The sequence below is a fragment of the Odocoileus virginianus genome, unplaced genomic scaffold, assembly GCF_023699985.2.
Source record: "Odocoileus virginianus isolate 20LAN1187 ecotype Illinois unplaced genomic scaffold, Ovbor_1.2 Unplaced_Contig_25, whole genome shotgun sequence".
Taxonomy (NCBI): Eukaryota; Metazoa; Chordata; class Mammalia; order Artiodactyla; family Cervidae; genus Odocoileus; species Odocoileus virginianus.
In genome coordinates, this window is record NW_027224342.1 from 522,119 (window position 1) to 536,116 (window position 13,998).

At 45.4% G+C, this 13,998-nt stretch overlaps 1 protein-coding gene across 4 annotated transcripts in view; it reads left to right on the forward strand.

Annotated features, from left to right (window-relative positions):
* The window catches only part of RAI2 (retinoic acid induced 2), a 77,736-nt gene extending 71,116 nt beyond the window's left edge, over positions 1-6,620 (forward strand). The window contains exons 3-4 of one of the 4 annotated variants that reach the window (XM_020913113.2): positions 433-531; positions 6,222-6,619. In XM_020913113.2, coding sequence (XP_020768772.2) covers positions 433-531; positions 6,222-6,408 — 286 coding nt within the window. In that variant the 3' untranslated portion in view covers positions 6,409-6,619. Of the gene's footprint in view, positions 1-432; positions 4,534-6,221 lie in introns of those variants that run through there. The other 3 variants (XM_070464479.1, XM_070464478.1, XM_070464480.1) reach the window with 3 other exon arrangements.
* Positions 6,621-13,998: the final 7,378 nt, after the last annotated feature.

Sequence of the window (13,998 nt, forward strand, 5' to 3'; positions counted from 1 at the left end):
AGACCCTGGATGTGCAGAATTCGGTCTGAAACCCTCCATAGACTAAGACAGACAGATGTCTCTAAAGGTATATTTACCTGCCTCCTCTCCTCCCTCTCCCAAAATTTAGCTGAAAGGAATTTCTTTTCAAGGGCAACAGGAGCATTGTTCTGAATAATAGTCTAGGAAGTCAAAAATATTACCGAAGGCCACTCAGAACAAGAGGAAAATCCAGTGGATTAGGAGGTGTCTCATAAAAGTTCCCAGTACTGGGTAGAGATGTTTGGGAGTGGTCTCGGGGAGGGAAGAGAAAGCCATTCCAGTGACTGGGGGTGATCATGCCCTCCAGGGAACATCTGGCAGTGCCTGGACACGCTTTGGGTTGCCACGGCTGGGGGAGGGGGTGCCAGTGGCATCGAGTGGGCAAAGAGTGATCCAACCCCATGTCCACAGCGCCGAAGCCGAGAACCTACGCTTAAAGCATTTCTCAATGGACAGAAGCGATGCACCTGGAAGCAGAGACCAGCACGAAGTCATCCACACCAAGGAACTGTGAGTGCACGTTTACAATAGACCTGCTAGGCGGCACAGCACACCTGGGTCTGAAGCTGTGCCGGTGAGGAACTGATTCCAGCATGCCTGCTTTTAAACTTAAAGCTCTTTCTTTCAGTTCTTGCAATTAGTATGTATCCAGCTGTTACTGTGAACATGGACAGGAGGGGAAGCAGTTGTGAGACTGTTCTTTATTACCAGACCCTCTGTGTCTAGGGTTACAGTTTTAGCTGGTCCTGTACCATACCCCTATAGTGGGTTTTCTTTTTCCTGTGTTTTGCCTGTGTTGTTAAAATGTCTCTCTCAAAGTGTGACACGATGGGAAATAACCAAGTGTGTGTTTCTCCTGAGGCTAACTAGTCCCATTCTCTTACACCAGCCAGACTCCATCCTTTCAGCTTCAACGTGGGGTGATCTTTTTCCAGTCTAACTCCCATTGTGGGTTTCTGGCCATGTTTCCCGAGCATGGTGTGTGTAGTTCAGTTTCAAATACAACCAACACAAATGTGCCTAGGGACTAGCAGTTCCCATTCACCTGCTGTCTTCTCCTCATCACGTTTGTGGTTCTTTCTGTTGCCCCCGTAGTGCTAGGCAGCATTTGCACCAGCCAGCAAGGGTCCCTGTTTTCACAGTGTACTGGGGAAAGCTGCTGTTTATCTGGCTTTAAGGGAATAGAATTCTCACTTTAGAAGCAAGTGCTTAAACCTGAGAGATAGCTAGGTTGAAAGGAAGGCATTTGTAACCTGCAATCACATTATAAACATCAGTCTACGAATTTCCCTTTGCGGCATCTGGAGATGCCCTTTTCTCTTCCGATGTCAGCTCTTATTGGGTGAGAAGGGCTGGCTCCACGACCATCTGTGGGTGTCGAGCCAGCATGGGGCCATCCCCCAGCCCTGGAACCAGCCTCTGCTCCTCACCTCAGCCATGCCCATCCATCAGTCTTGCCAGTCATCATTGGGTCTTGGGAGAGAGGCCTGTGTGGTGGAGACTGGCTGTTGGGTTGGGAGACTTGCTCACTGAGATCTGTGAAGGCTGAACACAGCTGTTGTGTTGGGACCAGGGCTGCACTGCAGGGGCAGTGACACCCTCTACCTGCCCCCCTTCCCAGGCTTTGGTGGAAACCAAAATCTACTTTGCTCGGAAATTAGAAGGGAAAAGGGCCTGCTGCTGTGGCCAGAATGAGCCTAAGTTTCCCTGGAGGGAACAACTGTCTCCAGCTACCCTTCTTCCAGCTTTCAGTCCTGCAGGATTTCCATCAGGTTTTTTCTCATGACTTAACTTCCCATCTCTTCTCAAAAAATGTTTAAAAAAATGTTTTAGCCAACTAGCCTAAAGAACAGCTTTTCAGAGTCTTTCAGGAAATATGATTAGTCCCCAGGAATGTTGATATTTGCTCAGACTTGTCAAGATGGCGTCACTTGGCTTCAGTTCAGAAATGATAAAAAATTGGAACACGTTACTAAGATTCATATTTGAGGGTAGCGATCCTCCTGGTAAAGTAAAAACTAGATGATCTACAAGAAAAGAAGAAAGAGTTAAAGATGATACAGATACTATCCTAATCGAGGAAGTCCTTGACAGTGAGTAGAAAATACTAAAGTGAGGTCAAACATTTGTTTAGCTTCAAAGGCAAAACTTTCACACTTTAAGCATGAAAAAAAATGTCTGCAATGGTTAAAAACTCCAAGAAGAAGGAAGGGAGGAAGGGAGGAAGGGGGAAGGGATGGGAGGAAGGAGGAAAGATGAAGGTGGCCGATTACTGAGAGAGTGTGTCAGTATAGTCATTATCTTTATAAATAGCCTAATTAATAAAGCGGGAAAGGATTTAGATTTCATTTTACAAGTGAGAAAATCGAGGCTCAAGAGTTTTCTGCTTCCAGTTTTTAAGCATCAACAACTCAAAAATATGTACTTTGCAATGATTCTTAAATATTGGGTTTGAAGCCTGATGAACCCACAGGAATTTGGATCCTTTGGGGGCAAAAACCAGTATGAATTAGTGAAGAGTCTGAATTACAGATTTTTTTTCAATTATTTTCAAGACCATTCCAGTTAACTGGAACGCCCAGAGCACTTGGCACAATGGTAAAGGGGAGATTTCAAGCTGAAGTGTATGGATGCCAAGCCTCTAACAGTCACACTCAAAAGCTGCTAAGCTGAAAACTTTAACAGCAGGGGAAAAAAGCGTTAGAGGTCATTCTGGCCGACTTTACTCCTCATTAAATAAAAAAGGCAATTTTCCAGAACAGCTCACTACCACCAGGTCAAATAACTGACCTCCCACATCAGCGAAACAAAATAGGGTATATTTGAAGTCTTTAGGGTGCCATTTTTAATAAATTGAGATTCTATTTTAATTAACATATTGGTTATTTTATAGTAAGTAGTATATATGAGTGCTTGAAAGAACTAGTTCCAAAATATTGTAAATAATCCATCTGCAACTGTTATTAAGCCAGGGGATTTTTAAGTGAAGTGAGATTTTAGCTATGCTCTGCCAAAATTATGAACAAGTTCAAGTTAAAGGAGATGAACTGTTGAGGTTTACTATATTAACCCAACTCATAGGTTATTTTCCATCCAACTCTATTCTGTATAGAGGCTCAAATGAAAGTGTAGGCTTGTGCTGCTGATAATGATGGTAAAGGCCACCTGGATCCTGTCCTCCCTCTGCTAAATCATTTTTTAAAACATAAAGTTTGATAACCCAGTCAATTAGTAAGAATGTGATGAGCCCCTTTACATTGATAGCACCATGCTGTTAGTCCCAAATGGTGTCAGGAATTCAGTTTTATTTATAACTCTTCCAACAAGGGACGTGAAGAGTGTTTTCAGTGCAGAAACTTTCATTAGGACTCATTTCAAGCCATATTAAGAAGCAGCACAATGAATAGACCAAATTCTTTGAGAGCAGGGGCTGAATCTTATTTATCTCGAGGTTTCTCCAACTCAGTACCATTGGCATCTGGGACTGAAGGGTTCTGTGTTGGGGGACTGTCCTGTGCCCTGTAGGATGTTGAGTAGCATCCCTGGCCTCTATCCATGAGACACCCACAGTACACCTCCCATTGCCCTGACTGTGACAACAAAAATGTCTCCTGACGTTGGCAAGAGTCCTCTGGGGGCAAAGTCACCCCTGGTTGAGAACCACTACTTTATTTCTAGGATCTAACACCTGGCCCACAACAGGAGCTCAAAAATTCTTTGAAGAATGAATTTAATCAAGAAATAATCAGAAAGAGATCTGTAGCTCTGATCTCTAGTCACTCATATTTCCTGGTTTACTACCTCAAGGCTGATCTGACCAGGAAACTTTATTGGGAAAGTCCATTCGTCCATCCAGAGGGCCATCACTCATCCAACATGTTACAGGGTCCTCCTGAAGCTTCTCCCTCGTCACCGGGATTCAGCAACACTACTCCCCCTCACAAAAAGGGCAGGCACTCGCTCAGCCAGTTCTGGAGGGATGCCTCACCCCTTTACCGACACCACGAAGCAGGAAAGACCCGTTATTCACAACTCGCCTGGTGATGGCTGTTCATCAGTCTTATTTCCGAGGGCAGCATAACCCAGGAATTCACCAACATTGCCAGGAAGCTCAGTGTGGCTTTTTTTCCCTCATGCTTTACCTAAATCCTTCTTGCTATAATTAAGCCAGTTTTTCATTTGTCCTCAATGGAAACAAAGGCCAAATCTTCTCCTTTGAGTAGTTTCCTATTTAAACACCAGATCTTTTCACAGCCTCCTTCCCTTCAACTCCAAAGTCCCATTTCCTCTCACACTCTCTGAGATCCTCTTTATACTCCTTTTGTCATCATGGTTGTTCTTTCTCCAATTTTTCCATCTACTTCATAGAGTCAAGAACGCCAGGTAGTTGGTGAAAATGTTCTAAAATTGATTGTGGTGATGACTGTACAACTCTGTGAATATGCTAAAAAAAAAACCCAAACACTTTTAATGGTTGGATTGTATGGCATGTGAATTATATCTCAATAAAGCTGTTATCTTTTTAAAAATAACAAAAGAACCCCAGATGGAAATTGGGAACTGACTGTGGGTTCCAGAAAAGCCTCCTAAAATGAATAGTTACTGCCCACGTTTGATCAGCTACATCCCTGTGCCCACCACCCTTGATATGCCTGCAATACATCCTCACTCCCTTTTGAACCCAACTCAGCTGACTTTCCTAGTTTTTCTTTATGGTCAAAACTTTGCTTGGAACATCATTTGCCATGTCTCATTTCTTAGAATCTAGAATACCTTCCTCCAAGTGGTTTGTCGTGAGCAGACCTTCCCAGTCCTGGAGTTTGGTCCTCACAGTCTATATACTCAGGTTTAAAGTATATTTGGCCATAGGCCTCTTAATTCCGAGGAAATCACATGTAAAAGACCTGTATATGAAAGAATCACAGGGACTTTCCTGGTGGCTCAGTGGATCAGAATCCGCCTGCCAATGCAGGGGACACAGGTTTGATCCCTGATTCGGGAAGATCCCATATGCTGTGGAGCAACTAAACCAGTGCTCTGCAATAAGAGAAGCTACCACAACAAGAAGCCCACACACCACAACGAAGGGTAGCCCCTGCTCACTGCAACTAGAGAAAGCATGCACACAGCAACAAAGACCTAGTGCAACCCAAAATAAAATAAATACTTTTTAAAAAAAGGATCAGAGAGCAGCAGCTGTGCTGGTCTGGGGTCCCCCCTGGTCCTGCAGGGGCTGCCCGCAGGGCAGAGGAAAGCTGCTAAGTGATGGGACACCCTGCATGCCCTAGCACAGCAGCCCCTTCTCCAGTAAGGACTCGAGATACCGAGGTGTGTGCCTTCTACTGCTTCTTCGTATGTCCCATCCAGGAGTAGGAGGGACATAGAGGCCACATATAGTCTAATAACCTCTGAACTCAGAATTCCGGGGCCAGGTTCTCACCCATCACTCCCTCCCCTGGAAGGGGAGCTGGATCCTAGGCCAGAGAAACAGTCAAGTCTCCAAGGATCCAAGTGCCATCCTCACAGAACAAAAACTCAGCCCCTGATTACAGGATGTCAGCAGGTGTCAGTCCCCAGCATGGCCACACGATGGCATTGGAGACAACCAAAATGCCCCCGGGAATTCAGTCTTCCTGGAGGCCAGGCCAGCACTTGGAGTCAACAGCTTTTTGTCAGCAAGTGATTTTTTTTTTCATGCAGCTTTATGATTTCAAGTGCTGCGCGAATGGAAACCAGCTAACAAGGTCTTGCCTGGCAGAAGTCCTTGGAGGGGAACTCGTCTTAACACAGGGATAACATTATTTGTAAAGAGGGTATCAACCCTTTGTAAGTGAATGGTGCTTCTCTGGCACTTGAGCGTGGATGTGAACAGTCTGTTTTCTTTGTGTGGCTGAGGAATGGCCACTCACAGGCAGTGGGCGAGCCAGAGAAGGGAGGGCTAATTCTTTAAGCTCCGAGACTTTACTGCAAGTGTTTTCAATGGGAATCTTTTCAAAATGCATCAAGCATCTAGCAGAGGAAGCCCGGTCTTGACTCCGTCATTGTTCTGGCCTCGGGAGCTGGCCGTGATGCCGTGCAGACCCTCCGGGGAAACGGGGGGGCCTCTGTCTCCCAACAGTGTGGCTCTCCTGTCCTCAGTGCTCCCTCCACACTGGTGCCGCTCTTCTTTTCCATTAAAAAAAGCTCTTCCCTTCTCACAGCTTGCAGGACAGCGGGGCACGCGTGGACTGCAGGCGCTGGCCGGCTGGCTTCATCGACAAGCTGACGGACAGCATGAAACGGCCCCCAGCCTCCAGGCAAGTGTCTCCTCACCGCCCGGCCGGGCCCAGCCCCAGGGGCACCTCTGGGCAGGTCTTCCCCAGCTCCTTTCCTCGCAGGCTTCTCTGAGAACGACTGCAGGGGGGTGACACTGCCAGGGAAGCCTTCTCCTGTCTTCCCAAGCGAGTCTCCGGCCTTTAGGCCGCAAGCCTCCCGAGACAGACTCGCGACAGAGACGTGATCGCTGGGTCCTCAGCTTCTGGCCTCCACGACTGTTCAGTGAACTGGAACACAGCATGCCTTCTTTATGTTCGCACTGAGCACTTGGTGGCTACACTGGTCCCTGCTCTGGGCTTGGCCAGGGTCGGGCCCTTCTGCTGCGGGCCTCTTTTGGATCTTAGTTCTGGACAGTAGGTTTTACACACTCCACTTGCAGCCTACCTGGCCTATTTGTTTACTCTTTAGACCCTTCTCTTGTCACCATGAAAGTTCAAGTCCAGCAGAGCCCACCTGAGACAGTGCAAATTTCCAAACTAATGGCATTTTAGTGAATGTCTTACTGAAGCTCCTTCCTCCCTCCTTCCTTCCCTCTCTCTCTTCATCCCTTCCTCTCTTTATTTCCCTTTTTTTAAAAAAACTGCCAGAAATCCTGCTCCTGTTGAATTTTACAAGTGACAGCACTTATCCAAGGAGCTCTCATTGCCTCTCGGGCTTCATCTTCCTGACCCTTCAGAGGTGTGGGACGCTCTTACCCTGCTCTTTCTCCTTAGCTTTCTGGGCACATCTCTCTGTGCAACCTCTTGCCTCTCTGACTTGCTCCCTCCTCAGATGATGCTCCTGTCACCCCTTTTCTTTCTCCTACTCCCTCCATCACAGACTCTGTCCCAGGCCCACAGCTCTCATTCCCCTGCTATGGGGACCGCATCCACTCTCCTAGTTGTGTCCAATACCTTTGTTGTGTTTATTCCTCCCTATCTCTAGGCCAGCCGTGACTTTTCCCTCCCTTGATCCTTTTCTCATCATCTCCCCGCTCCCTGTCTTTCTCTCTTCAAACATCCAAGGTCCAGCTCACCATCTTCACAGGGTGGTCACACAGGTACCTCAGATTCATCACCCCGAAAACTTAAACTCAGCTTCTCCCCGCATCGCCCCTGGCCCAGATCCCACCGCACAACCTACGCTCCGCTCACGCCCCGATCCCGGGCTGCCCCCGACGTCTCCCCCCTCGCCTTTACCTCCCACATGCCCCGTCTCGCTGACTTTGCCTCCTTGGTGCTTTTCTAATCCATCATTCATTTCCTCTACACTTCCCATCCTTCACTCAACCCACATCATCCTTTGCCTAAACTTTTGAAACAGCCTCAAAACTGGGTGGGTCTGTGCCTCTTTCTTTAGCCCCCCAATCTCTCTTCTAGACTTTCACCAGAATAGTTTTGGTAAAAAACATTCTGCTGTCTAAAAGCGTTTGCTTTTAGATGTACCCTCATACCCCACAGAGGCCTCCCACACCAGGCACAAGACTCTGTAGTTCTACCCTTGAGTACCCTGACGCTCCTTTCCCACCTTCTTACTCTGTCTAATCCTTTAAGATTTAACTCCAAACACCACCTCCTCCAGATGACTTTCCATGAGTGCTCCTGCATAAGCTAAGAGCCATCTGCCAGCCCTCAGTGACGTGCATGCTTCTATCATCTTGTCCGCCTAATTCCAGAGAAAGCGGGTCTCTGTCCATCCCACTACACCACAAGCTCCTCTAGGCCCAAGGTCAAGGCCCCTGCATCTCACACACCTAGCACAGTGCTTGGTATTTAGGGGACCCACAGCAAAGACACACAAACACAAGCACACAACAAATGTGTGTGGACTGAACTGAACCCACAGGGAAAGTACAATGTGCCTTTGTTAACCAGATCAGTATGGCATGTGGAAATCCAGACAATCTGAAATCTATCATTCACTTTGCCAAAAAAAGATGTACTGATTGATTCTCTTAAATCATGTGGTTCACTATGCTTCAAAACAAGGTGGAATCTTCTAGAAATATACTTAGAACATAAAGCAAGCCATAGTCAAAATCTCTTCAGAGGTGTACAAAGGAAATGTTTTGGCATTCACCTCATAAGTTACTGGCATGGACTATCAATGTGTAGATTATAAAACAGTTGCAAAAATCAAAATTTTGAGAGAATGAAACAAATATAAGGAGGTTTAATATATTCTTTCCATGCCCCAATTCATCTTATGTACCCTACTGGGTTATAATAAAACGAGAAAATTCTAAATCTTTCTACTGAATGAACGAACCTTTCAATCCAGGTATCACTTTGGCTTAAAATGTGGAAAACCCCCAAGCACAAGATGTTTCTGTAGCAGCACTAGGAACAGTTTGGGTCACTACATCTAAGCAAGGGGATGGCTGGGGACCCTGGGCAGAGTTAGAAGTGCTAGCTTTAGAGCTACAGAGTCCGAACTAAGTTCCCACCTCTGCTATCACGTAACTGTGTGACTTTGGGCAGTCCACTTAACCTCTCTGCCCCTACTCTGTAAAGTGTGAGTAATATAATATGTGCAAGCACTCGAGCTAGAACATTTGGGGCACCCAGGAAAGACTGCTCAATAAGTGCTCAATAAAAGTTCCTTTAAAAAAAATAAAAATAAAAGTTCCTTTTATACTTATTTACAGAGAGTAACAGAGAGCGCAGCCATCAAGGGTCATGGAAATGCCTGATTTGACAAAGCCTCTCAAGGCAACTGACATTTTTAGTTTCCCTTCTGCTCCACAGACATGGGTCTCTAGCCAGGCACTTTCATGCCTTCCTCCAAAATACATAAATGTCGTCTCATTGTCCTTCCTCTGGGTCTGAGAGCAGGGTTGATCACTTGACCTAAGCAGGAAATGGACTAGTTAGAAAAGGAGAAAAAGAGACACCAGCAGGGAGGGAAGATCTCAAGGGCAAGACTGGCCACAAAAGCAGTGGTTCCTGTTATTAAGCATCACTCTGCTTTGGATTCCTCATCTGTAAAACCATGACTTGTTGCCTTTTGGGGATTGATGACAGAAGGGCCACCATTCCCTTCCTCTCCCACAGCAGATGGGCCCCCGAGCAGGGCACAAGGAGAGGCCACATCCAGAGGCCTTCACCCAGGCTCGGGGCCCACTGAAGCCAGGGGAACAGAACCTTCCCCCAGGTCAACATACAGAGCTGTACTCCCTTTTATCAGCCCCTTTCTATAAATGTCTGATGTCTCAGAGAAAACTTTTATTTGAGTTAGAAATATAACTTTGCTTTACAAGAGATAACAGAAGTTCCTGTTTTCAATGAGAGTTTTCTCGAGCCTTTAAGCCCAGTCTAGCTGGGCAACCTCTCAGGAACCCAGACACTAGACACATTGGGGGCATCTGTAATTGAAATAACTACCCTAAAGGGTTTGTGAGGTTAGGCTAGAAAAGGAATCCCTTGCTCACCCTGTGTAAGAGCCACTGATCTCTTCATTACAGGAAGAGGAGCCTGCTTTTGGCAGCAAAGGAACTGTCAAAAAGTCAGGACCAAGGCTGCTTTCTCTGAGGGCCTGCTGGGGAGAAGCTACCCCCGACCCCCACCCACACCCGCCCCCTCTCACCCTCTCCTCCCCCACCCCCCTCCCCCCCTCCCCCACCCTTCCCCCACCCAACACCCCCATTCAGCGCCCCCCCACCCCACCCTGTCCCGCCCCCGGGGCCACATGCCACCTGCGCCGGGGGGGCACAGCGCCCTCTGCCGGCAGCCAAGGCAACAACATGGGGCCTCTGTGCATAGGGGCCCTGACACAGGCACCTCACTAGTGACCCAGGTCCTCTGGAGGAAGCTGGTCTGGGGGCATCTCAGGACATCCGTGGGAAGGATCCAGACCGAAAATCCTCGAGGGCCCAGGTTTTCAGGAAGGAGCCTCCTCACCCTTTAGTGACAGAAAACTGTGTTCCGGCAAAGCCAGGAAGAGAGACTTGAGGACCCAGGCCTTTCTAGCGTCCCCTACAGGCGACATTACCAGCTGAGGGCACCAACCGCTGCACAGTGCGTGGAGCTGAAGACCTCAACGTTTGCCAGAGAAGAGTGAGAAAAATAGAGCTGGGAAAGGTAGGCGGGGCTCTTGGAAGGCAACAGAGAGCGGGATGGAAAGCAGGGTCTCCAAGGGAGCTGGAGGAGCAAGCTGGGGAGCACAGGGCCCAGCTCCAGCCACGGCTCCCAAGGGAGAGCGCCCGAGGCATTGCTCACTGTCTTCACGCACGTTCCCAAACCGGGCTGCACCCACCAACGCCAGGGGAGCTGTAACAGCTCCTGGGGGGCATGGCTCTGCCCCCCATGCAGTGCTGGCACTGGCTCCTTGCCCAGCTTCTGTTCTCTTTGTAAAGATAGGAAAAGTCGGTTCTCTACGTCTGCCTCTCTATTCCTGCCTACACCTAGGCTCATAAATATCGTTTCTCTAGATTCCATATATATGTGTGTGTGTGTGTGTGTTAATCTACTTGTTTTTCTGACTTTTCACTCTGTATGGCAGCCTCTAGGTACATCCACATCTCTGCAAATGGCACAATGTTGTTCCTTTTTCTGGCTAGTTAATACTCTGCTGTATATATGTACCCCATTTTCTTTACCATTCATCTATTGATGGACGTCTAGGTTGCTTCCATGTTCAGGCATATATAGTGCTGCAATGAACACTGAGGTACATGTGTCTTTTTGAATTTAGATTTTCTCAGGGTATATGCCCAGGAGTGAGATTGTTGGGTCACATGGTAGTTCTAGTTTTAGTTTTTTTTTTTTTTTCCATTTATTTTTATTAGTTGGAGGCTAATTACTTTACATCATTACAGTAGTTTTTGTTATACATTGAAATGAATTAGCCATGGATTTACATGTATTCCCCATCCCAGTCCCCCCTCCCACCTCCCTCTCCACCCGATCCCTCTGGGTCTTCCCAGTGCACCAGGCCCGAGCACTTGTCTCATGTACCCAACCTGGGCTGGTTATCTGTTTCACCCTAGATAATATACATGTTTCAATGCTGTTCTCTTGAAACATCCCACCCTCGCCTTCTCCCAGAGTCCACAAGTCTGTTCTATACATCTGAGTCTCTTTTTCTGTTTTGCATATAGGGTTATCGTTACCATCTTTCTAAAGTCCATATATATGTGTTAGTATACTGTAATGGTCTTTATCTTTCTCGCTTACTTCGCTCTGTATAATGGGCTCCAGTTTCATCCATCTCATTAGAACTGATTCAAATGAATTCTTTTTAATGGCTGAGTAATATTCCATGGTGTATATGTACCACAGCTTCCTCATCCATTTGTCTGCTGATGGGCATCTAGGTTGCTTCCATGTCCTGGCTATTATAAACAGTGCTGCGATGAACATTGGGGTGCACGTGTCTCTTTCAGATCTGGTTTCCTCGGTGTGTATGCCCAGAAGTGGGATTGCTGGGTCATATGGCAGTTCTATTTCCAGCTTTTTAAGAAATCTCCACACTGTTTTCCATAGTGGCTGTACTAATTTGCATTCCCACCAACCGTGTAAGAGGGTTCCCTTTTCTCCACACCCTCTCCAGCATTTATTGCTTGTAGACTTTTGGATAGCAGCCATCCTGACTGGCATATAATGGTACCTCATTGTGGTTTTGATTTGCATTTCTCTGATAATGAGTGATGTTGAGCATCTTTTCATGTGTTTGTTAGCCATCTGTATGTCTTCCTTGGAGAAATGTCTGTTGAGTTCTTTGGCCCATTTTTTGATTGGGCCATTTATTTTTCTGGAGTTGAGCTGGAGGAGTTGCTTGTATATTTTTGAGATTAATCCTTTGTTGCTTCGTTTACTATTATTTTCTCCCAATCTGAGGGCTGTCTTTTCACCTTGCTTATAGTTTCCTTTGTTGTGCAAAAGCTTTTAAGTTTCATTAGGTCCCATTTGTTTATTTTTGCTTTTATTTCTGAAATTCTGGGATGTGGGTCATAGAGGATCCTGCTGTGATTTATGTCGGAGAGTGTTTTGCCTATGTTCTCCTCTAGGAGTTTTATAGTTTCTGGTCTTACACTTAGATCTTTAATCCATTTTGAGTTTATTTTTGTGTATGGTGTTAGAAAGTGTTCTAGTTTCATTCTTTTACAGGTGGTTGACCAGTTTTCCCAGCACCACTTGTTAAAGAGGTTATCTTTTTTCCATTGTATATCCTTGCCTCCTTTGTCGAAGATAAGGTGACCATAGGTTCGTGGATTTATCTCTGGGCTTTCTATTCTGTTCCATTGATCTATATTTCTGTCTTTGTGCCAGTACCATACTGTCTTGATGACTGTGGCTTTGTAGTAGAGTCTGAAGTCAGGCAGATTGATTCCTCCAGTTCCATTCTTCTTTCTCAGGATTACTTTGGCTATTCGAGGTTTTTTTGTATTTCCATACAAATTGTGAAATTATTTGTTCTAGTTCTGTGAAAAATACCGTTGGTAGTTTGATAGGGATTGCATTGAATCTATAGATTACTTTGGGTAGTATAGCCATTTTGACAATATTGATTCTTCCAATCCATGAACACGGTATATTTCTCCATCTGTTTGTGTCCTCTTTGATTTCTTTCATCAGTGTTTTATAGTTTTCTATGTATAGGTCTTTTGTTTCTTTAGGTAGATATACTCCTAAGTATTTTATTCTTTTTGTTACAATGGTGAATGGTATTGTTTCCTTAATTTCTCTTTCTGTTTTCTCATTGTTAGTGTATAGGAATGCAAGATATTTCTGTGTGTTAATTTTATATCCTGCAACTTGACTGTATTCATTGATTAGCTCTAGTAATTTTCTGGTAGAATCTTTAGGGTTTTCTATGTAGAGGATCATGTCATCTGCAAACAGAGAGAGTTTCACTTCTTCTTTTCCTATCTGGATTCCTTTTACTTCTTTTTCTGCCCTGATTGCTGTGGCCAACACTTCCAAGACTATGTTGAATAGTAGTGGTGAGAGTGGGCACCCTTGTCTTGTTCCTGATTTCAGGGGAAATGCTTTCAATTTTTCACCATTGAGGGTGATGCTTGCTGTGGGTTTGTCATATATAGCTTTTATTATGTTGAGGTATTTTCCTTCTATTCCTGCTTTCTGGAGAGTTTTAATCATAAATAGATGTTGAATTTTGTCAAAGGCTTTTTCTGCATCTATTGAGATAATCATATGGTTTTTATCTTTCAATTTGTTAATGTGGTGTATTACATTGATTGATTTGCGGATATTAAAGAATCCTTGCATTCCTGGGATAAAGCCCACTTGGTCATGATGAATGATTTTTTTAATATGTTGTTGGATTCTGTTTGCTAGAATTTTGTTAAGGATTTTTGCATCTATGTTCATCAGTGATATTGGCCTGTAGTTTTCTTTTTTTGTGGCATCTTTGTCTGGTTTTGGAATTAGGGTGATGGTGGCCTCATAGAATGAGTTTGGAAGTTTACCTTCTTCTGCAATTTTCTGGAAGAGTTTGAGTAAGATAGGTGTTAGCTCTTCTCTAAATTTTTGGTAGAATTCAGCTGTGAAGCCATCTGGTCCTGGGCTTTTGTTTGCTGGAAGATTTCTGATTACAGTTTCGATTTCCTTGCTTGTGATGGGTTTGTTAAGATCTTCTATTTCTTCCTGGTTCAGTTTTGGAAAGTTATACTTCTCTAAGAACTTGTCCATTTCTTCCAAGTTGTCCATTTTATTGGCATAG